Source organism: Rhincodon typus, chromosome 6 (assembly GCF_021869965.1).
Source record: "Rhincodon typus isolate 14 chromosome 6, sRhiTyp1.1, whole genome shotgun sequence".
NCBI classification, from domain to species: Eukaryota; Metazoa; Chordata; class Chondrichthyes; order Orectolobiformes; family Rhincodontidae; genus Rhincodon; species Rhincodon typus.
The window spans coordinates 34,598,215-34,613,659 of NC_063337.1; the positions used below are offsets into that span (position 1 = coordinate 34,598,215).

Genomic DNA, 15,445 nt, shown 5'->3' on the forward strand with positions numbered 1-15,445 from the left:
TCCACTGATATCCTCTTGCAGTTTATGGCTATCCTGTTTAATATTTATCACCCTGCCAATTTTCACGACATCAGTAATCCTCTTGATCATAAATAAAAGTGATTAAGTCTAAATCACTAATGTATACCACAAACAGTAAGGACTGGAGCATCAAGCCCTACATGAAAAGGCTTCCAATCACAAAAATATTCCTCTGCTTCCTGCCCCTCAATGCATTTTGATTCAACATGCCACTTTGCCTTGGATACCAGAGTTCTGATTTTCTGGACCGGTTTGCTATAAAGGGCCTGATCAAAAGTCTTTCCATGCAGACCACATCAAAAATATCACTCATGCCAACACTTGCAGTTACCCCCTGAAACATCCAATCAAATTAGTCTAAGACAACCTTCACTTAACAAATCCATACTGAGTATCTCTGATTAATTCTCCAGCTGCGCACATATTCTCTCAGAATTATTTCTTGTAAAATTTTCCACCACCCAGGTTAGACTGACTTGCTTGTAATTTCCTTGTCTATCCCTTTCTCCCTTTATTAATAATGAGCCAACATTAATAGTCCTCCAAGTCTTTGGCATCTCACCTCTGGCCAGAGAAAATGTGAAAGTTATTAATAGCTCCCCGATATCTCCTCCCTTAACTTCCTACTGCTGACATACAGAAATGTGGTTGACGTTTAAATGTCTAAGCAAGCCACTCAGTTCAAGGATTCTTACAGATGGACACGTGATGATTTCATTCCATGATAAAGAATATAGAACCTGCACAGATAACAGGGCAGGTCATGTGTTGAAATTGCAGGATGTTGAAATTGATGTACACCTGTGAAGATCCAAGGCAAACACGTTTGAAACTTGCAGAACTTCAGTTCAGTTAATTAACTGATGTCTGAGCTTGAGACTCGCAATGCAACAGTTTCCTCGATACTTTGTTCCAGAGATAGTCACAAAGAGAGGCTACAGCCTTTTGGTATAGTCCATAGTCCTGAATGGGGTGTGTGCGTGCATGCATATACGTGTTGGTGGGGGGTGGGGAGAAGTGGGGTAACGCTACAAATTAGGCACGCAAGGGGACATAAAACAGTGGTGCAGCCTCAGCCATTGCAATCACCCAGCAGCAACTTGTATGGCTCAAAATGGGAACTGAAGGATGAATAAACAAGTGATTATGGTACAAAAACAGAAACTGCTGGAGAAACTCAGCAGACCCAGCAACGTCTGTGGAGAGAAAGCAGTGTCAACATTGAGCCCAATGACCCTTCTTCAGACTGGCTTCAGATTTCCAGCGTCTCCAGTTCTTTGTTTTATTAAAATGATTAAGACACCCTGGTACAGGAAGCCATTCAAGTCAGGGGGCCTAATAGGAATGGAGTGGAAATAGGAGACAACATACTGTATGGGATCGACAAATTTCTCTGCAGTAGAGGGCAAGAATCCAGAATGTGATGCCTGATTGATTCCAGGGCTCAGAACATTTGCTCTGGGGAGAAACCGGTTTTAATTCAGACTGTGTACTTTTGGCACAGTCTTCACTTGAAACATGCTGGGACCAGTATTCGGCTATAATTAACTAAGGTGGTAGAGAAGGCTTTAACCTATATAGTAGGTTGAGGGAACAGGTGAGGAAAGGTGAATTTGAGGAAGAGGACAAGATAAACCATCAAGGGAGCAATGAGAGTAACAATAATCATAGCATGACTGGAAAAAGGTTTGATGGTACATCCTCATGTTTGGTTGACACCTCTTCCAACTTCATCATTCACTGCCTTCATCACTGATACACAGTAGTAGCTGTACATACCATTTGCAAGATGCGCAGCAACCAACCCATAAAATGTACCTTTTTCAAGTTCGCAAGATTGGATGGTGCTGTTAAAGGGTAGCAGATGCCTCAGCATACCATCACCTGCAAGTTCTCCTCCCAGTTGCAGACTATCCTGACTTGAAACTATATTGTCAGATCTTGCATGGACCAGCTGAAGGTGCTCATTGACATCTTCAACTTCTCTTTCCTACAAGCCGAAATCCCCACCTGCTTCAAGAAGACCTTCACCATCATCCTGATACCTAAGAAATCACATGCAACGGAGCCTCTCCAAGGATGCATTCTCAGCCCCCTACTGTACTCCCTGTACACAATGACTATGTTGCCAAATTCCAAACAAATACCACGTACAAGTTTGCTGACGACACCATCGTGGTAGAACAGATAACACACATGAGCGAGTCAGAATACAGAAAGGAGATAGAGGTGTTGGTGATGTGGTGCGATGATAACAACCTCCCTCTCAATGTCAGCAAAACTAAATAACAGATCATTGATTTCACAAGGAAAGGAGGCAAACTTGCCCCCATCTACTTCAACAGTGCGGCGGTTGAGAAGGTTGACAGCATCAAGCTCCTAGCAGTAATGATGACAACAACCTGTCCTGGACTTCCCATCTAGATGTGATGGTCAAGAAGACACAACAATGTCTCTTCTTCCTCATGCAACTTAGAAAATTTGGCATGTGCATAAGGACCCTCACCAACTTTTACAGATGCACCATAGAAAGCATTCTGTCCAGGTGCATAACGACCTAGTACAGCAACTGTTCTGCCAGGACCATGAGAAACTGCAGAAGGTTGTGCGCACAGCCCAGACCAACAGTGAAACTAACCTCTCATTCACAGACTCCATTTATGCATCTCATTTGCACGGAAAGGCTGCCAACGTCATCAAAGACCCATCTCACCCTGGTAATGCTCTCCTACAACCTCTTCCATCAGGCAGAAGATACAGAAGTTTGAACACATGCACCAACAGATTAACAAACAGCTTCTTCCCTGCCGTTATTAGACTGATGAATGGACTATCTAATTTCAAATAATGTTAATCTTGCTAATGTTGATCTTGTCTAGCACACATCCTGTCCGATGTAACCTCTATGCCTTACTAGTGTGTTATCATATTAGAGATATGTTCACATTGGTTATTCTGGAACCTCAATTGTTTACAATCCGTATCCGTGAATTGGATAAAAGTTATTTTTCACCAACCTGTTCAGCAATGTTGTGGCATGGCTGGAGCAGCTGGGACATGAACCTGGGCCTTTTGGCACAGAGGTAGGGACGCTACCGCTGTGCAGCAAAGGCCTGTAAGGACCAAATGTATGGTTGCTATGTTTGCTCACTTACACCAAGATGTGTCGGAAAGTAACTTACCAAGAAGTAAAAATCTACAGAGAGATTGAGATAGGTTAAATGAGTGGGGAAAAAATTGACAGATGAAATATATTATGTCAAATTTGTCTATTTTGCCAAGAAGAACAGAAAATGAACACATTGATTTGAATTGAGAGAAACTGCAGAACTCTTTGTGATACAGAGAGATCTGAATGTCTTAATACATGAAGGACAAAAAGTTAACTTTTGACTTAAAAGTTAACTTTTTGAAGTAACATCTACACCACACAAATACTGGGCAATGACCGTCTCCAATAAGAAACAATGGAATATTCTCTACTTAGCTGGATGGATGCAGCTCCAACAACACTCAAGAAGCTTGACACCATCCAGGACAAAGCAGACTGCTTGATTAGCATTCCATATCCAAGCATCCATGCCCTCCTCCACTGATGTTCAATAGCTGCAGAATCTACTATCTACAAGATTCACTGCAGAAATTCACAAAGATCCTGAGACAGCACTTTCCAAACCCACGCCCACTTCCATCTCAAAAGACAAGGGCAGCAGATACATGGGAACATGACCTGCAAGTTTCCCCTCCAAGCTGCTCACCATCTTGAGTTGGAAATATATGTATAAGTTTGGCAATGCTGTGATGAAACCAAAAATAATTAAAGTCAACTAAAAAGTCCTTTATCTTTTAAACAACAAACGTTGGCTAGAGGCAGCTCAGAAAAGTCATACAGCATGGAAACAGACCCTTTGGCCCAACTCAGCCATGTCGACCAGGGTTCCTAAACTAAACTAGTCCCATTTGCCTGTGTTTGGCCCAAATCCCTCTAAAGGTTTCCTATCCATGTACCTATCCAAATGTCTTTTAAATGTTGTGGTTGTATCCACCTCTACCATTTCCTCTGCTTGTTCCATATATGCACAACCTGCTGTGTGAAAAAATTACACCTCTGGTCCCTTTTATAAATCTTTCCCCTCTCCCCTTAAACCTATACCCTGTAGTTTTGGACTCCCATACCCTGGGGAAAAGACCTTGGCTACTCACTTTATCTATGCCCCTCATGATTATAAACCTCTATAATCCCTCAGCCTCCAATGCCCCAGGGAATGAAGTCCCAGTCTCTCCTTTTAACTCCAACTTTCCAGTCTCTGTAACGTCCTTGTAAATTGTTTTTGCACCCTTTCCAGTTTAATAACATTCTTCCTATAGCAGGGCAACCAAATAACCAAGCTATTACCTAAGTTGTGTGAATGATCCAACTATTTCATCATATCAGTGACATTTCATTGCGCAATCCTTAGTCTAACAGAACTGTCGCATTCTAAACATAATGATACTGTTGATGCTAAATTGTGTTTGTGTTTGGGGTTACGTTCTTACTGGTTTTGATTCGTTGAAATGCTGGTTTAAGAATGCTTTTGAAATTCATCTTGCAATTAAATTCAACAGTGAGTACGATAGTCTGGACTATTGGATTATATAAAAGACAAGAATATAAATAACTTAGCACTTGCAAATCAAGCAATGGATGAAACAATTTTAATTACTGTAGGAGAAAGAGCAATACAAACCATCAACCTAATGTACAACTCTACTTTCCACCTTTTCTGCATTACTTCAGAATATAGTCCAATCTCTTGCTTGTTTCTCTATTCAATACACTTATACAGTACGTAATTCCTTTTTACTGCATTGATCCATATCTTGAGTTCTTGAATAAAATTTGCCAACCTCCACTGTGAAGATTTCACTCTGCCCAGCATTCAGTACCTTCAGGGGTAGATATTCTCAAATTTCCACTATTCTTTGCATCACGTGCTTCATGATTTCATCCTGAATGCCGTAGCTCTAAAATCAGAATGAGCCCTAGGATCTGGATTGTCCTGCTACAGAGAAACTGGCTTCTTTGCATTAATGCTGTACAATGCTTTTTAAAAATATTTTAAACATCTTGATTACATAATTTTTCATTCTCTTCTGCTCAAGGCAATGTGATGTTGAATTTAATGGTCATAATTTAACTCTTTAAGTCCTGCTATGGTGAATTTGAAGCATTTGTCCCAGCTCTCACTTTTTTAATGAGTTATAGTTCCCCAAACTCAAGTTGTGACTTTTGAGGACAGCACCATGAGAGGTTTTTCTTTTTTTTTTGGACCTGCACACAAACCTTTAATAATTTGTGTACCTGTACACCCAAATCCCCGAGCTTCTCGCAGTGCCTAGTCTCTAACTATTAAGAAAACGTTTTGTCTTCAGTATGCTCTAAACTGGATAACTTCACGGTTCCCTATTTGCACAGTTTTGTCCATTGAGTTTCTCTTGGCACATTCTGTTTTTTATTTCAGATCTCCAGCATCCACGATGTTTTTACTTTTATTATCAGGTCGTTTTCTGTTGCTCAAGATTATGTTGAGTTCAGTAATTTTAGATCATGACGTCTACCTCCATTTATTTTTTTTTCCCTTTCCTATTTGGTTCTGTCTTGTATCTTTCATTCTTTCTTCACATTACATTTGGTGTCTACTGTTCAATCATCCAAACTGTGTCTAGGCACTTTTTTCTTTCCTATATCAATTATACATCACTTTGTTTTGCCCTCAATTTCTCAGTCTGGATTTCCTTCCTAACCCTTTCTGTGCTTCTACCCTCTTCATTTTTAAAATCCTCCTTAACAACCACTATAGATCAAATAAGTTGACCTAGGGAGTCTGCAAAGATCTTCCCAAAAGTGGAAGCCACTCATATTGAGCACAAAATGTGAACTGCCAGTGTGGGTGAACTGTGGGCAGAAAACCTAGGTAATTCATATTAAGTTAACATGCATGCTTTGTTGAATTAGATTAATTTTAAAAAGATATTTCTTGCCACAATCAAAATGTTTTAACACCAGCAAATGTGTTTCTTCAGCATCTGTTGCAAAGCATTCATTGAATTAATTCTGAGTTATTTTAGCTATGCCATCATCATAAGGATTTGAATTTTGACTGATGTGATGCATTCACTTACAAGATCATCTCTACAGTAAATCATCGCCATCCATTTGAAATTTTTTGGACAAGTGGATGACTGATATCATCCCATGATTTAATAATGAAATGGTACACACCATCAAGCATGTATATTTCCTTGCTGAGTGTGTTTTGTCCAAGAAGCTTCCACCTGTTCCATTCCACATGAACATGACTCCTGAATAGCTTGTTGAGGCAGCCATCCAAAGATTGAATAACAAAAGCGAAACCCCCTCTTCCCCCAGTATAATTACAAACTGGGTGGTGTTTATTTTCATGTATTTCTTATTTCTTCATCTGGGATCTCACAGATTAATAATCTGCATTTTTCACATAGAGCATTCCACACATGTTCAATCTGTAACTTCCATCCAGCCTAATCCATCCAAACCATTGGCACGGGCATGAGCAAGAGCAAGAGCTCCTGATGGGGACTTAATGTTCAGAATAGATTTTACTTCAAAAAATTACTGTAGGCTTTAATGTCATTCTGTCGACCATGTAGGCTTGTGCCACCGTGAATCCTATTCTTGGGTCCTGTTTTTAAACCTTTCTGCCCCTCAGTTTGTATGCAGGAAAACTGAAATTTATGGATTTTTCATCTATGTTGCTAATATGACTTAATGGTTTTGCTACTGTCTGATGAATCGCTGGAAACTAATAATTTTGGCATTTGGTATTTTGGTAATCTCTGAACAATTTTGGTCTTCTGACACAGTGCAGGACTTGTATTTATAAATTGGCTATACTGATGAGCCATTGGTCTGAAACTTTTGCTGTCTTATTTGTTTGATTTGGCCCATTTAATTAGTATATATGCATGGCATTTTTGAAACCGTCATGACTCTTTTCATGGAACCATTCTGGTGCATGCTTCTCAAGATTAGACAGGTCCTTGTCCTGATAGTACTATTGGGCATCTTCAGGTTAAATTCCTTCTTTCACCTTTTTTCACGAACACTGAATTCCCTCACCATTTATTTATTATCAGTTGTTTTGTCAATTTGGCAAATGTTACGGCTGTTCTCTTGAAAGCAGCTTCATATTTCTTTCATTTTGTTGAAGGACTCGTCTTTATTCTGTATAGATGTGCCTTAAACTCTTGTATAAAACATAGCTCCTTGACTGAATTGGTGACCTATCCTTCAGTTACTTAAGCTCCATGCTGAGGAGATTCTTACTTCTTGGTTATGTAAAAGGAATTTTGGTTAACACCCTGCCAATACCACCATTGTGTGTTACGGCTTTATGATAAACTATTTTGTTTTAACTTAGAATGACTTCATGAGTGCAATTTGTATTGCTGAAATATATAATGGCTGCAGTAAATGAAACAAAATAGAGTCCTAGAACCATACAGTACATATAAGACTCTTCGACCCTTTGAATCTGTACTGCCAAAAATACACTTCTTCCTACAGTAGTCCCATTTTCCAGCACTTCACATAATCATGAGTATATGATGAAAGAGGAGAGTTTTCTCTAGAATGCATTTAGATTAGCTTCCAGTCTACAAAGTACAAGTATGGCTTAGTTTTTGTTTTGGTAATGTGTATAAAAGTTGATGTGTATAAAAGTGTCATTAAACTACGAAGAGTTCTTGAGTGCATTTGCCTGGATGACACCAAGGATGGGAAACAGGAGGGTGGATTTGAGATACTGGGGCAGCAGGTCCCAGCAGGAGAGTGAAGGATTAACCGGTGTGGTCAACATTGTGGAATAATCAGACCAGACATGATCATATTGAATGAGGGAGAAGACTTGAGGGACCGAGTGGCCGACTGTTGCTCCTAACTCATATGTTTGTATGAGCAAAGAACCAGTGTAGTTAATCTTTTTTCTGTGTTGTTGAATACCTCTAGGATGGGTGGATCTTGAATCCACCCATATTCCTCAAAATTAGGGATGCTTCTACTTTACCATAAGAGTGTAAACAAAGGCAAACTACATGCCAGTTTAAAGTAGGGATTCAATGATTGAAACATTCTTTGAGTCTACAGTCACAACAAACTAGTTTATAAATTTACTTCGTGCAACAATGGCATTCATCAAAAACTACTTAACACAAATTTAACATTGAAGAAATTTACCAAGTTTTTAATAATGCAGAGACATGGCAATTAAATTTAGTGTGTTAAATTAATTAGTCTAGTATGAGCAAAGCAACAGTGTTTGAAATGACAGGCAGCAGCTTTGTTTTTGCTATTGGTTGCTGATATTTTTTCCATGTACCAAAAACTACTCCAAGGCTCCATTTGGGATATTTAAATACTGATGCCAGGTAAGAGATTATCATATGATCACAAGTTCATGGTGTTGTATTTTGCCTCAGATTCTATTGTCACAACTGGACCTTGGGTTTTATTTATTCCCTATCAAATGTTGTTAAGCTGTTGTGATTTCCAAGTATATCACTTGGTGTTCGCCTTGTCCTGCACACAGAACTAAATCCCCACTCAATGGAATGGATATGTTCTCGTATCGTTTTGCAATGTCCTTGCTTTTAGCTAAGTGCCTTTTTCACTTTTTATTTTACTGATTTTTTTACTCAAGTTGATGAGTGTGGGTCGCTTACAATAGCAAATAAACAAATTAATTTTAGATGAAAATGATCTAAGGGAAGAGGTAAAGAAAAGGAATTGTAAAATCTGTTTCAACAGGAGTCAAGGACGATTGTGGATAGTATAAAGCATTGGCAGACAAAAGGGAACTGAAATAAAGGAAGATCATCCCAAGATTTTACCAATTGAAGTGCAGCTTGTATATATTTTTGAAGAATAGTCATTGTTATTAATACAGATAATTTGCACATAGTTAAGATCCATCAAAGAGCAGTAATTCTTTTTGAAAATTATTTGATAGATAATATCAGAAGAAATCCTCTTCTTCAGATTTTTTAATGGAAACTTTAGTGTCTGTCTGACCGGACGTGTGGGGCTTCAAGTTAATGCCTTATTTAAAAGGTCATGACCTACAAATTAAGGTGCAAATGGGTCATGAACTGCTACCGTAGTTGATGGAACACATTCTGTCACTTTTGTAAAAGCAGAAAATGGTGTTGTGGATCCATGTTTGTTTGAGGCCCCTTGCAGTGTAAAATTGGGCTATTCTGAACACACTTGATACCAATGTTCATCATATAATGCTCTTCAAGGGACCAGATGAGGCTGAACACAAAGGCACGATTTATTTTTTCAAAAGTACCTGTTTATGGATAGAGAGATGGTAGGAGAGTTTCTCCCCTCCCATCTTGTGTGCCAGACTCAGCAGTTGTACTTGTATGTCCTCGGCTGATCCATGGGTAATATCTCCTGATAAGTACAAACCAGGTGTTGACCCTGCTATATTATAGTCGGCCTAGGCTATTCCATTTGTGCATCTAACAGTTTACGGAGTAGGAAAATGCTTAAATGTTAACACTAGAATATTGGCCTGGATTTACTGATGGCCAGATAGGCATTTCTGTGTTGTAAATGGGAGTTGTGCATTCAGACCCTGCAGAATCCCATCACAGCTGTCTTTGAGGGAATTGCCTGGCAATTTGAACATTACAGTGGGCAATTCCCCTGTGCCTGGATCCCTCCAAAGGAATCCATTTAAATCAGTATTCAGAAGTTTTTGCCTCAGTAAAGCTACCCAGGATTATTAAACAAACAATGAAATTGTTAGACAATTGAGAACTTAGGTCTAACTCCTGGGTAACTGTTAAATGTATGGCCCTCCCTCAATCCTACCAACTATACCTCCTCTACCCCTGCCAATCCCATCTTTCCTTGCTGTCCTTGCACCTACTCACTGGCACCCTAGTTGCTTGACGCCCTTCCCACCTGGCACCCTAACCTTACTTTATGTACTTACCCTTTCACAGGAGCTGTCAAAGTGGCTGCTGTGATGCTAGACATTTAAGTTCCACAATGCAGCATGTGATTAAGGTGACATGATATGACTTACCTTGATTGTCTTGGTCGCATGGAACCTGTCAGATTTCAAGTACACTCCATATTTCTGAAACAGCTCTGATGAGAACCTCCTTTCTGAAATACAGAGCTTGCTCTTATCATTTTGTGTTTTGAAAAAAGAGCAGCAGTGAATTGGCAGTCAGACTGTTTGCCACTCATTGGAAAATCCAGCCCAGTATCTTCAAGGAAGTCCTCGGAACTGATAGCAGAACAAAAAATGTTGCATGAACTTAAGCCAGGCAGCATTTATGGAGGAAACTAGTTCTCGTGAAAAGTGATCGATCTGAAACGTTAATTGTTTCATTTCAAAATGCTACCTGAATTGCTGAGTTTTTCCAGCTTTTCTCCTCTTCTTTAAGATTTCTGGCATCCATGGTGTACTACTTTTGGTTTTCTCTTGGAATTGATTTTTAAGCCCCTGCGATTTGCATGTTTCTGTGATATCCAAGTTTTCTTCAGTCTCTCTTCTTCTTAGGGTGCTAGTTTAATGCATCTTTGAAGTGGACCATGCAATTCTCATATTGCCAGTGTATTTGCTCTTCCATATTTCATTTACTTGGCATAGAGAAATTTTCTTTTGGCCTTGAAGCTGGGACATTAATTTACATTGATATATTGGAGTGAAAGAGGAGATCTTTTATCAGAATTTTCATCAGGCCTGATGAAGTTTCATACCTGAAATGTTCACTTATATTTCTCTCTCAGATACTGACTGATGCTTTCTGGTAATACTTGCCCTGAATTTAGAGAGTAATTGTCCTTGGTCTTGGTCTTAGTTAGAGTGTTTGCTTTGATGTGAATTTTATATGATTATTGTATGCTTTGAGTTTTCTTATGACAATATCCTTCTTTTTATGATCAACAGCACAGCAAAATACAGCGTGATAACATTTCTGCCTCGCTTCTTGTATGAACAGATCAGAAGAGCTGCAAATGCTTTCTTTCTTTTTATAGCCTTATTACAAGTAAGTTTAAATTGAGCACTTTGGGTAAGATTCTGTTCTAATTTAATATATCTTCCACTGGTGTTTTCTTCTTCATTGTTTCAAGATTTTTGTATAAATTGTTATTGAAAATGCTAGTGATAAGGTGATGAGGATCTGGTAATCTTTTTAATTTAAGATCACTTTGCTATCATACAACCAAGTGTTCTATTTAGTGGTTAGTAGTTAATGGTTAATAATAAAGTAAGGAACCTTATGATACCCCTATCTTTTTGCCTGACCTTCAGCAATCGAATGGTCATGAGGTGGATTGTAGATCATGGCACACTGCCTTTTGTCAACTTGAAATCAACTGCTGCAACAGAGCAGATTCCCCAAGAATTGAATGAGGATACAAACTTGGGGCTAAGCCAATTGTTTCCATGCCTAATTTGCAGCGAGACAGTTTAGTTTTCCTTTCCTCTTCAACACATGAACATTTAAAACACTACATTATTATTTTTACGACAGAAGTTTAAAATAGTTTGGAAGTGAAGATATGCTTAAATAATTCTGGTGTAGGATTGCATTTGTGCTAATATTTATGACTTAATTTCTCAAGAAAAATGAGTGCTGAATCATTTGCAGTTTTGAACAACTGGGCCTTTTTAATTTGTACTTTATATTGACAAATGCTGATTGCCACCAGAAGCTTCTGTTTACTCTTGTATCATTGCCCAATGAGAGACCATGAGAATAGACAGCCTTAAGAGCACTGGTTTAAATTTGTACCACTGCGAGATGTCCTTTAACAACAACCAGCACTTGAATTTATGATGCAGCTTTGAAAGCAGAGACTCTCTAATTAACTGCCACATTACTGTTCAACAGAAATTTATTGATGATCATTGTAACACCTGCAACTGGCTGGGAAAGTGAAATGTAAGGCGATGTAGAAATGCCTCAGTGTAATTTGGTCAAGTTGAGTGAGTGGGTAAATGCATGTCAGATGAAGTATAATGTGTTTAAATATGAGGTTATCCACTTTGGTACCAAAAACAGGAAGGCAGGTTATTACCTAACTGGGTGCAGTGAGGTTTGGGTGTCCTTGTACACCAGACACTAAAAGTAAGCACATAGGTACAGCAGGTGGTGATGAAGGCAAACTGTATGTTGGGCTTCACCAAGAAGATTTGAGTAAAGGGCCAGGGATGTCTTGCCTTGGTGAGACCACACCTGGAGTAGTGTGTGCAGTTTTGATCTCCTTATTGGAGGAAGGATTTCTGGCTACGGAGGGAGTGTAGCAAAGGTTTACCAGATTGATTGCTGGGATGGCAGCGCTGATGTATGAAAAGAGACTGGGTTAATTCAGACCATGTTCACTGGACCTAAGGAGAATGAGAGGGGGGATCTCATAGATACCAATAAAATTATAACAGGACTAGACAGGGTAAATGCAAGAAGGATGTTTCCAATGACCAGGCAGTCCAAAACCAGCTGTTCATGGTTTAAGGATGTGGGGAGTCCATTTAGGACTGAGATGACAGGAAATGTCTTCTTCCAGAATCTATGAAATTCTCTGCCTCAGAAAGTGGCTGAGGCCAAAATCTTGAATATCTTCAAGGAGTTAGATATAGTTGTTGTGTGTAAAGGGATCAAAGGGTACAGGAAAAAAAGTGGGACCGGGGCACTGAGTTGGATGATCAGCCATGATCATATTGAATGGCAGAGCAGGCTTGAAGGATTGAATGGCCAACTCCTATTCCTGCTATGATTCTGCTATAGCTTCTTTTTGTCTTGTGAGTAGTTCAGTAATGATCAGTTGAAATTCCTGTACCAGTCAGCATTTTTACAAAATATAAATGGATCAGCACTGGAAAAAAAAGCACCATAATTTAGGCCATGTCACACTATAAAGATTGCTGGGGAAAAAGGTGTTTGGTAAGATTAAGTGCAACTCTCATTTGCTCATGTTATTTCTTTTACTACTTTAGGTTACATCTTCAATCTGATTTTTTAAAAATCTATCTAGCTGGATGGATAGATTGATCCTTAATACATAACTATCCAGTTACTTTTATTGTTTGTTTAAAGTTCTTAAAATCCATATATTTGCAGAAAATGTGTTTGGGTGACTATTCCACGATATAATCCAAAAATGAATGTTTTCACATCTTTTTGTAAGTTGTACCCAATAAATTGTGAATACTTTTTAAAATTTTAGGCCAAATTGTATGTTTGTTTTTGGCGAATTTCAACTACTAGTGTCTCCATAAGACTGCAAAGCTTCCAAGTGATGAAGTTAGGAGTGAATATAGAAACAATGGAGGATTGAGCATTTTAGTGAGAGGCCGGGGGTGGCTGCTTTCCTCAATCTGTTTATCTTTCTGTGGTAATTCTGACAGATTTCCTACCATAATTATGGTCATGTGTTAAGCAATTATATTGTTCAAAGGAAAGGTATGTTGTTGAAGCATTTCTCATTGAATTCATCAGTTTTAAAATTAAGAATGTCAAATTTCAAAGCATCATGAAAATTTATATCACAGAAGAATCAGGATGCTGATACATTGTCATGGAAAAAAAATTAGCAGCCCTTTCCTGCTATTGTGTAATTTGTTGTGACTGTTTGTTTGAAATTTGGCATTTTTGCTTTTTTCCGGTCTTGCAATATGTCTAACAATATTGAAGATCTGTACTACCAAATGATTGAAAGTAATTATAGTGCCTCTCATAAGATAATCTATTGATAGCTTTAAGCTCATGAAAAATATATAACTTCCCTTTGGTTTCTATTATGCCCTGATGATTTCTACCAACAGCACATGTGCAGCATGTTATACATTGGAATCTCAAAGAAATGGTACACTTTTATCTATTTTAACTTTGACTCTTTTTCAGTCTATTTAGTGCTGCAAATATAGCTCTGATTGGAAGTCCTCTCACAGGCTACCCCTTGATTTGTTGCTGATAGCTTCTCGGAAATTTAGCACTGCATTGCTAAAACAAAGGTGGTACTCTCCACAGATGTAACCCAAAGTTTTTCCTATCCTCATGACTCTTGTCCCTTTATCTCTTTCTATCTTTATTCCATCTGAAAGTAGTTTGTAATGTTTGCAGCAGGGAAGCAAGATTCTGAACCCTTTTGTGTTTGATTTGGTAACATTCAATGTAATATCAATTTTTGATTTTCACTGTTCTTAACTTAAGGTGTTGATTTATAAACAGACAGTACCTTATACTGGATTTCAGATTGGCAGATTACAACTATGGCTGGTACCTTGCCCAGCTGCTGGTTCATATGCAAGTTTTCATAGTCACTATTTAAAGCTCATGGAATGTGGGAGGAAATGATTTAGCAGCACCTAATCTCCTCTACAAGTATAAATAATCCCAAAATATATTGCTGATTCTTGCTCTTTTGATGAGATATGTGAATTGCTTTTACTGATTTCTATTAACTTAACATTTATGATACACCAATTAAATGAATTTTTTTGTCTTGCCCTTTTTTTGATGTGCTATAAAATTCTCTCAAGATGTTACAATTACTGCACAGTTTGTACTAAGAATGAAAACACAGGGACAAAAAACTAAGTCTTGATTATTTGTTTTAGCAAATTCCAGATGTGTCCCCCACAGGAAGGTATACGACTTTGATGCCACTTATCTTCATCCTCACAGTAGCTGGCATCAAAGAGATCATTGAAGATTACGTGAGTATAACTGTTGCTTTGCATCTCAGATTAGTAATAGCATTGCCATTGAGAATGCATTAGTTAATGATGACTGACAGTTAATTGCCATGTATTGTCTTTATATTTCTTCAACAGTGCTCAAATTCTGTACTACCAAACAGTTAATTCTGTTTTAATGGTTCTAGGAATTCACTCTGAAAACCATAGTAGATATCATATTCTATATTTAAAATAAGATTTTAAATGAAATAAAAGACCTTTTACATATTTGGCTCTGGGCTATGAACATGTATTATGTATTTTTTAGATAGTAATATTCACAATGTCCAATGCAATATCTGTATGATGGATATTGCTTTTCTGAATGCAGAATTGACGAATATAAGTAAAAAGAGCTAAAATTCTCAGGCATTCCCATATCTGTTGAAATATTCAGTCATGCAGATAATTTACAAAAAAGTATTTATCAAAGAACTTGTATGTGATCAGGGCGAATCAGTGGCAAGTAGTAAATCTGGTGGATTTAGGGCTGATGTAATAAAGGTCAAGAAAATGAATGGAAAAATGGGAATTGAAAAGTTTGAGAAATATGAATGGGTTTAGCTGATTTTGTATATATGTAAACATGTAATTAATATTAGAGAAAGTCTATTTTTTTTTAAAATCGCATTCATTCA

The 15,445-nt window shown here is 38.1% G+C and overlaps 1 protein-coding gene across 1 annotated transcript in view; it reads left to right on the top strand.

Moving 5' to 3' along the window:
- The window catches only part of atp8a2 (ATPase phospholipid transporting 8A2), a 701,479-nt gene that overhangs the window by 311,787 nt on the left and 374,247 nt on the right, over positions 1–15,445 (top strand). Inside the window, exons 5-6 of the mRNA XM_048597580.1 lie at positions 11,013–11,112; positions 14,688–14,786. Coding sequence (XP_048453537.1) covers positions 11,013–11,112; positions 14,688–14,786 — 199 coding nt within the window. The remainder of the gene's footprint in view (positions 1–11,012; positions 11,113–14,687; positions 14,787–15,445) is intronic.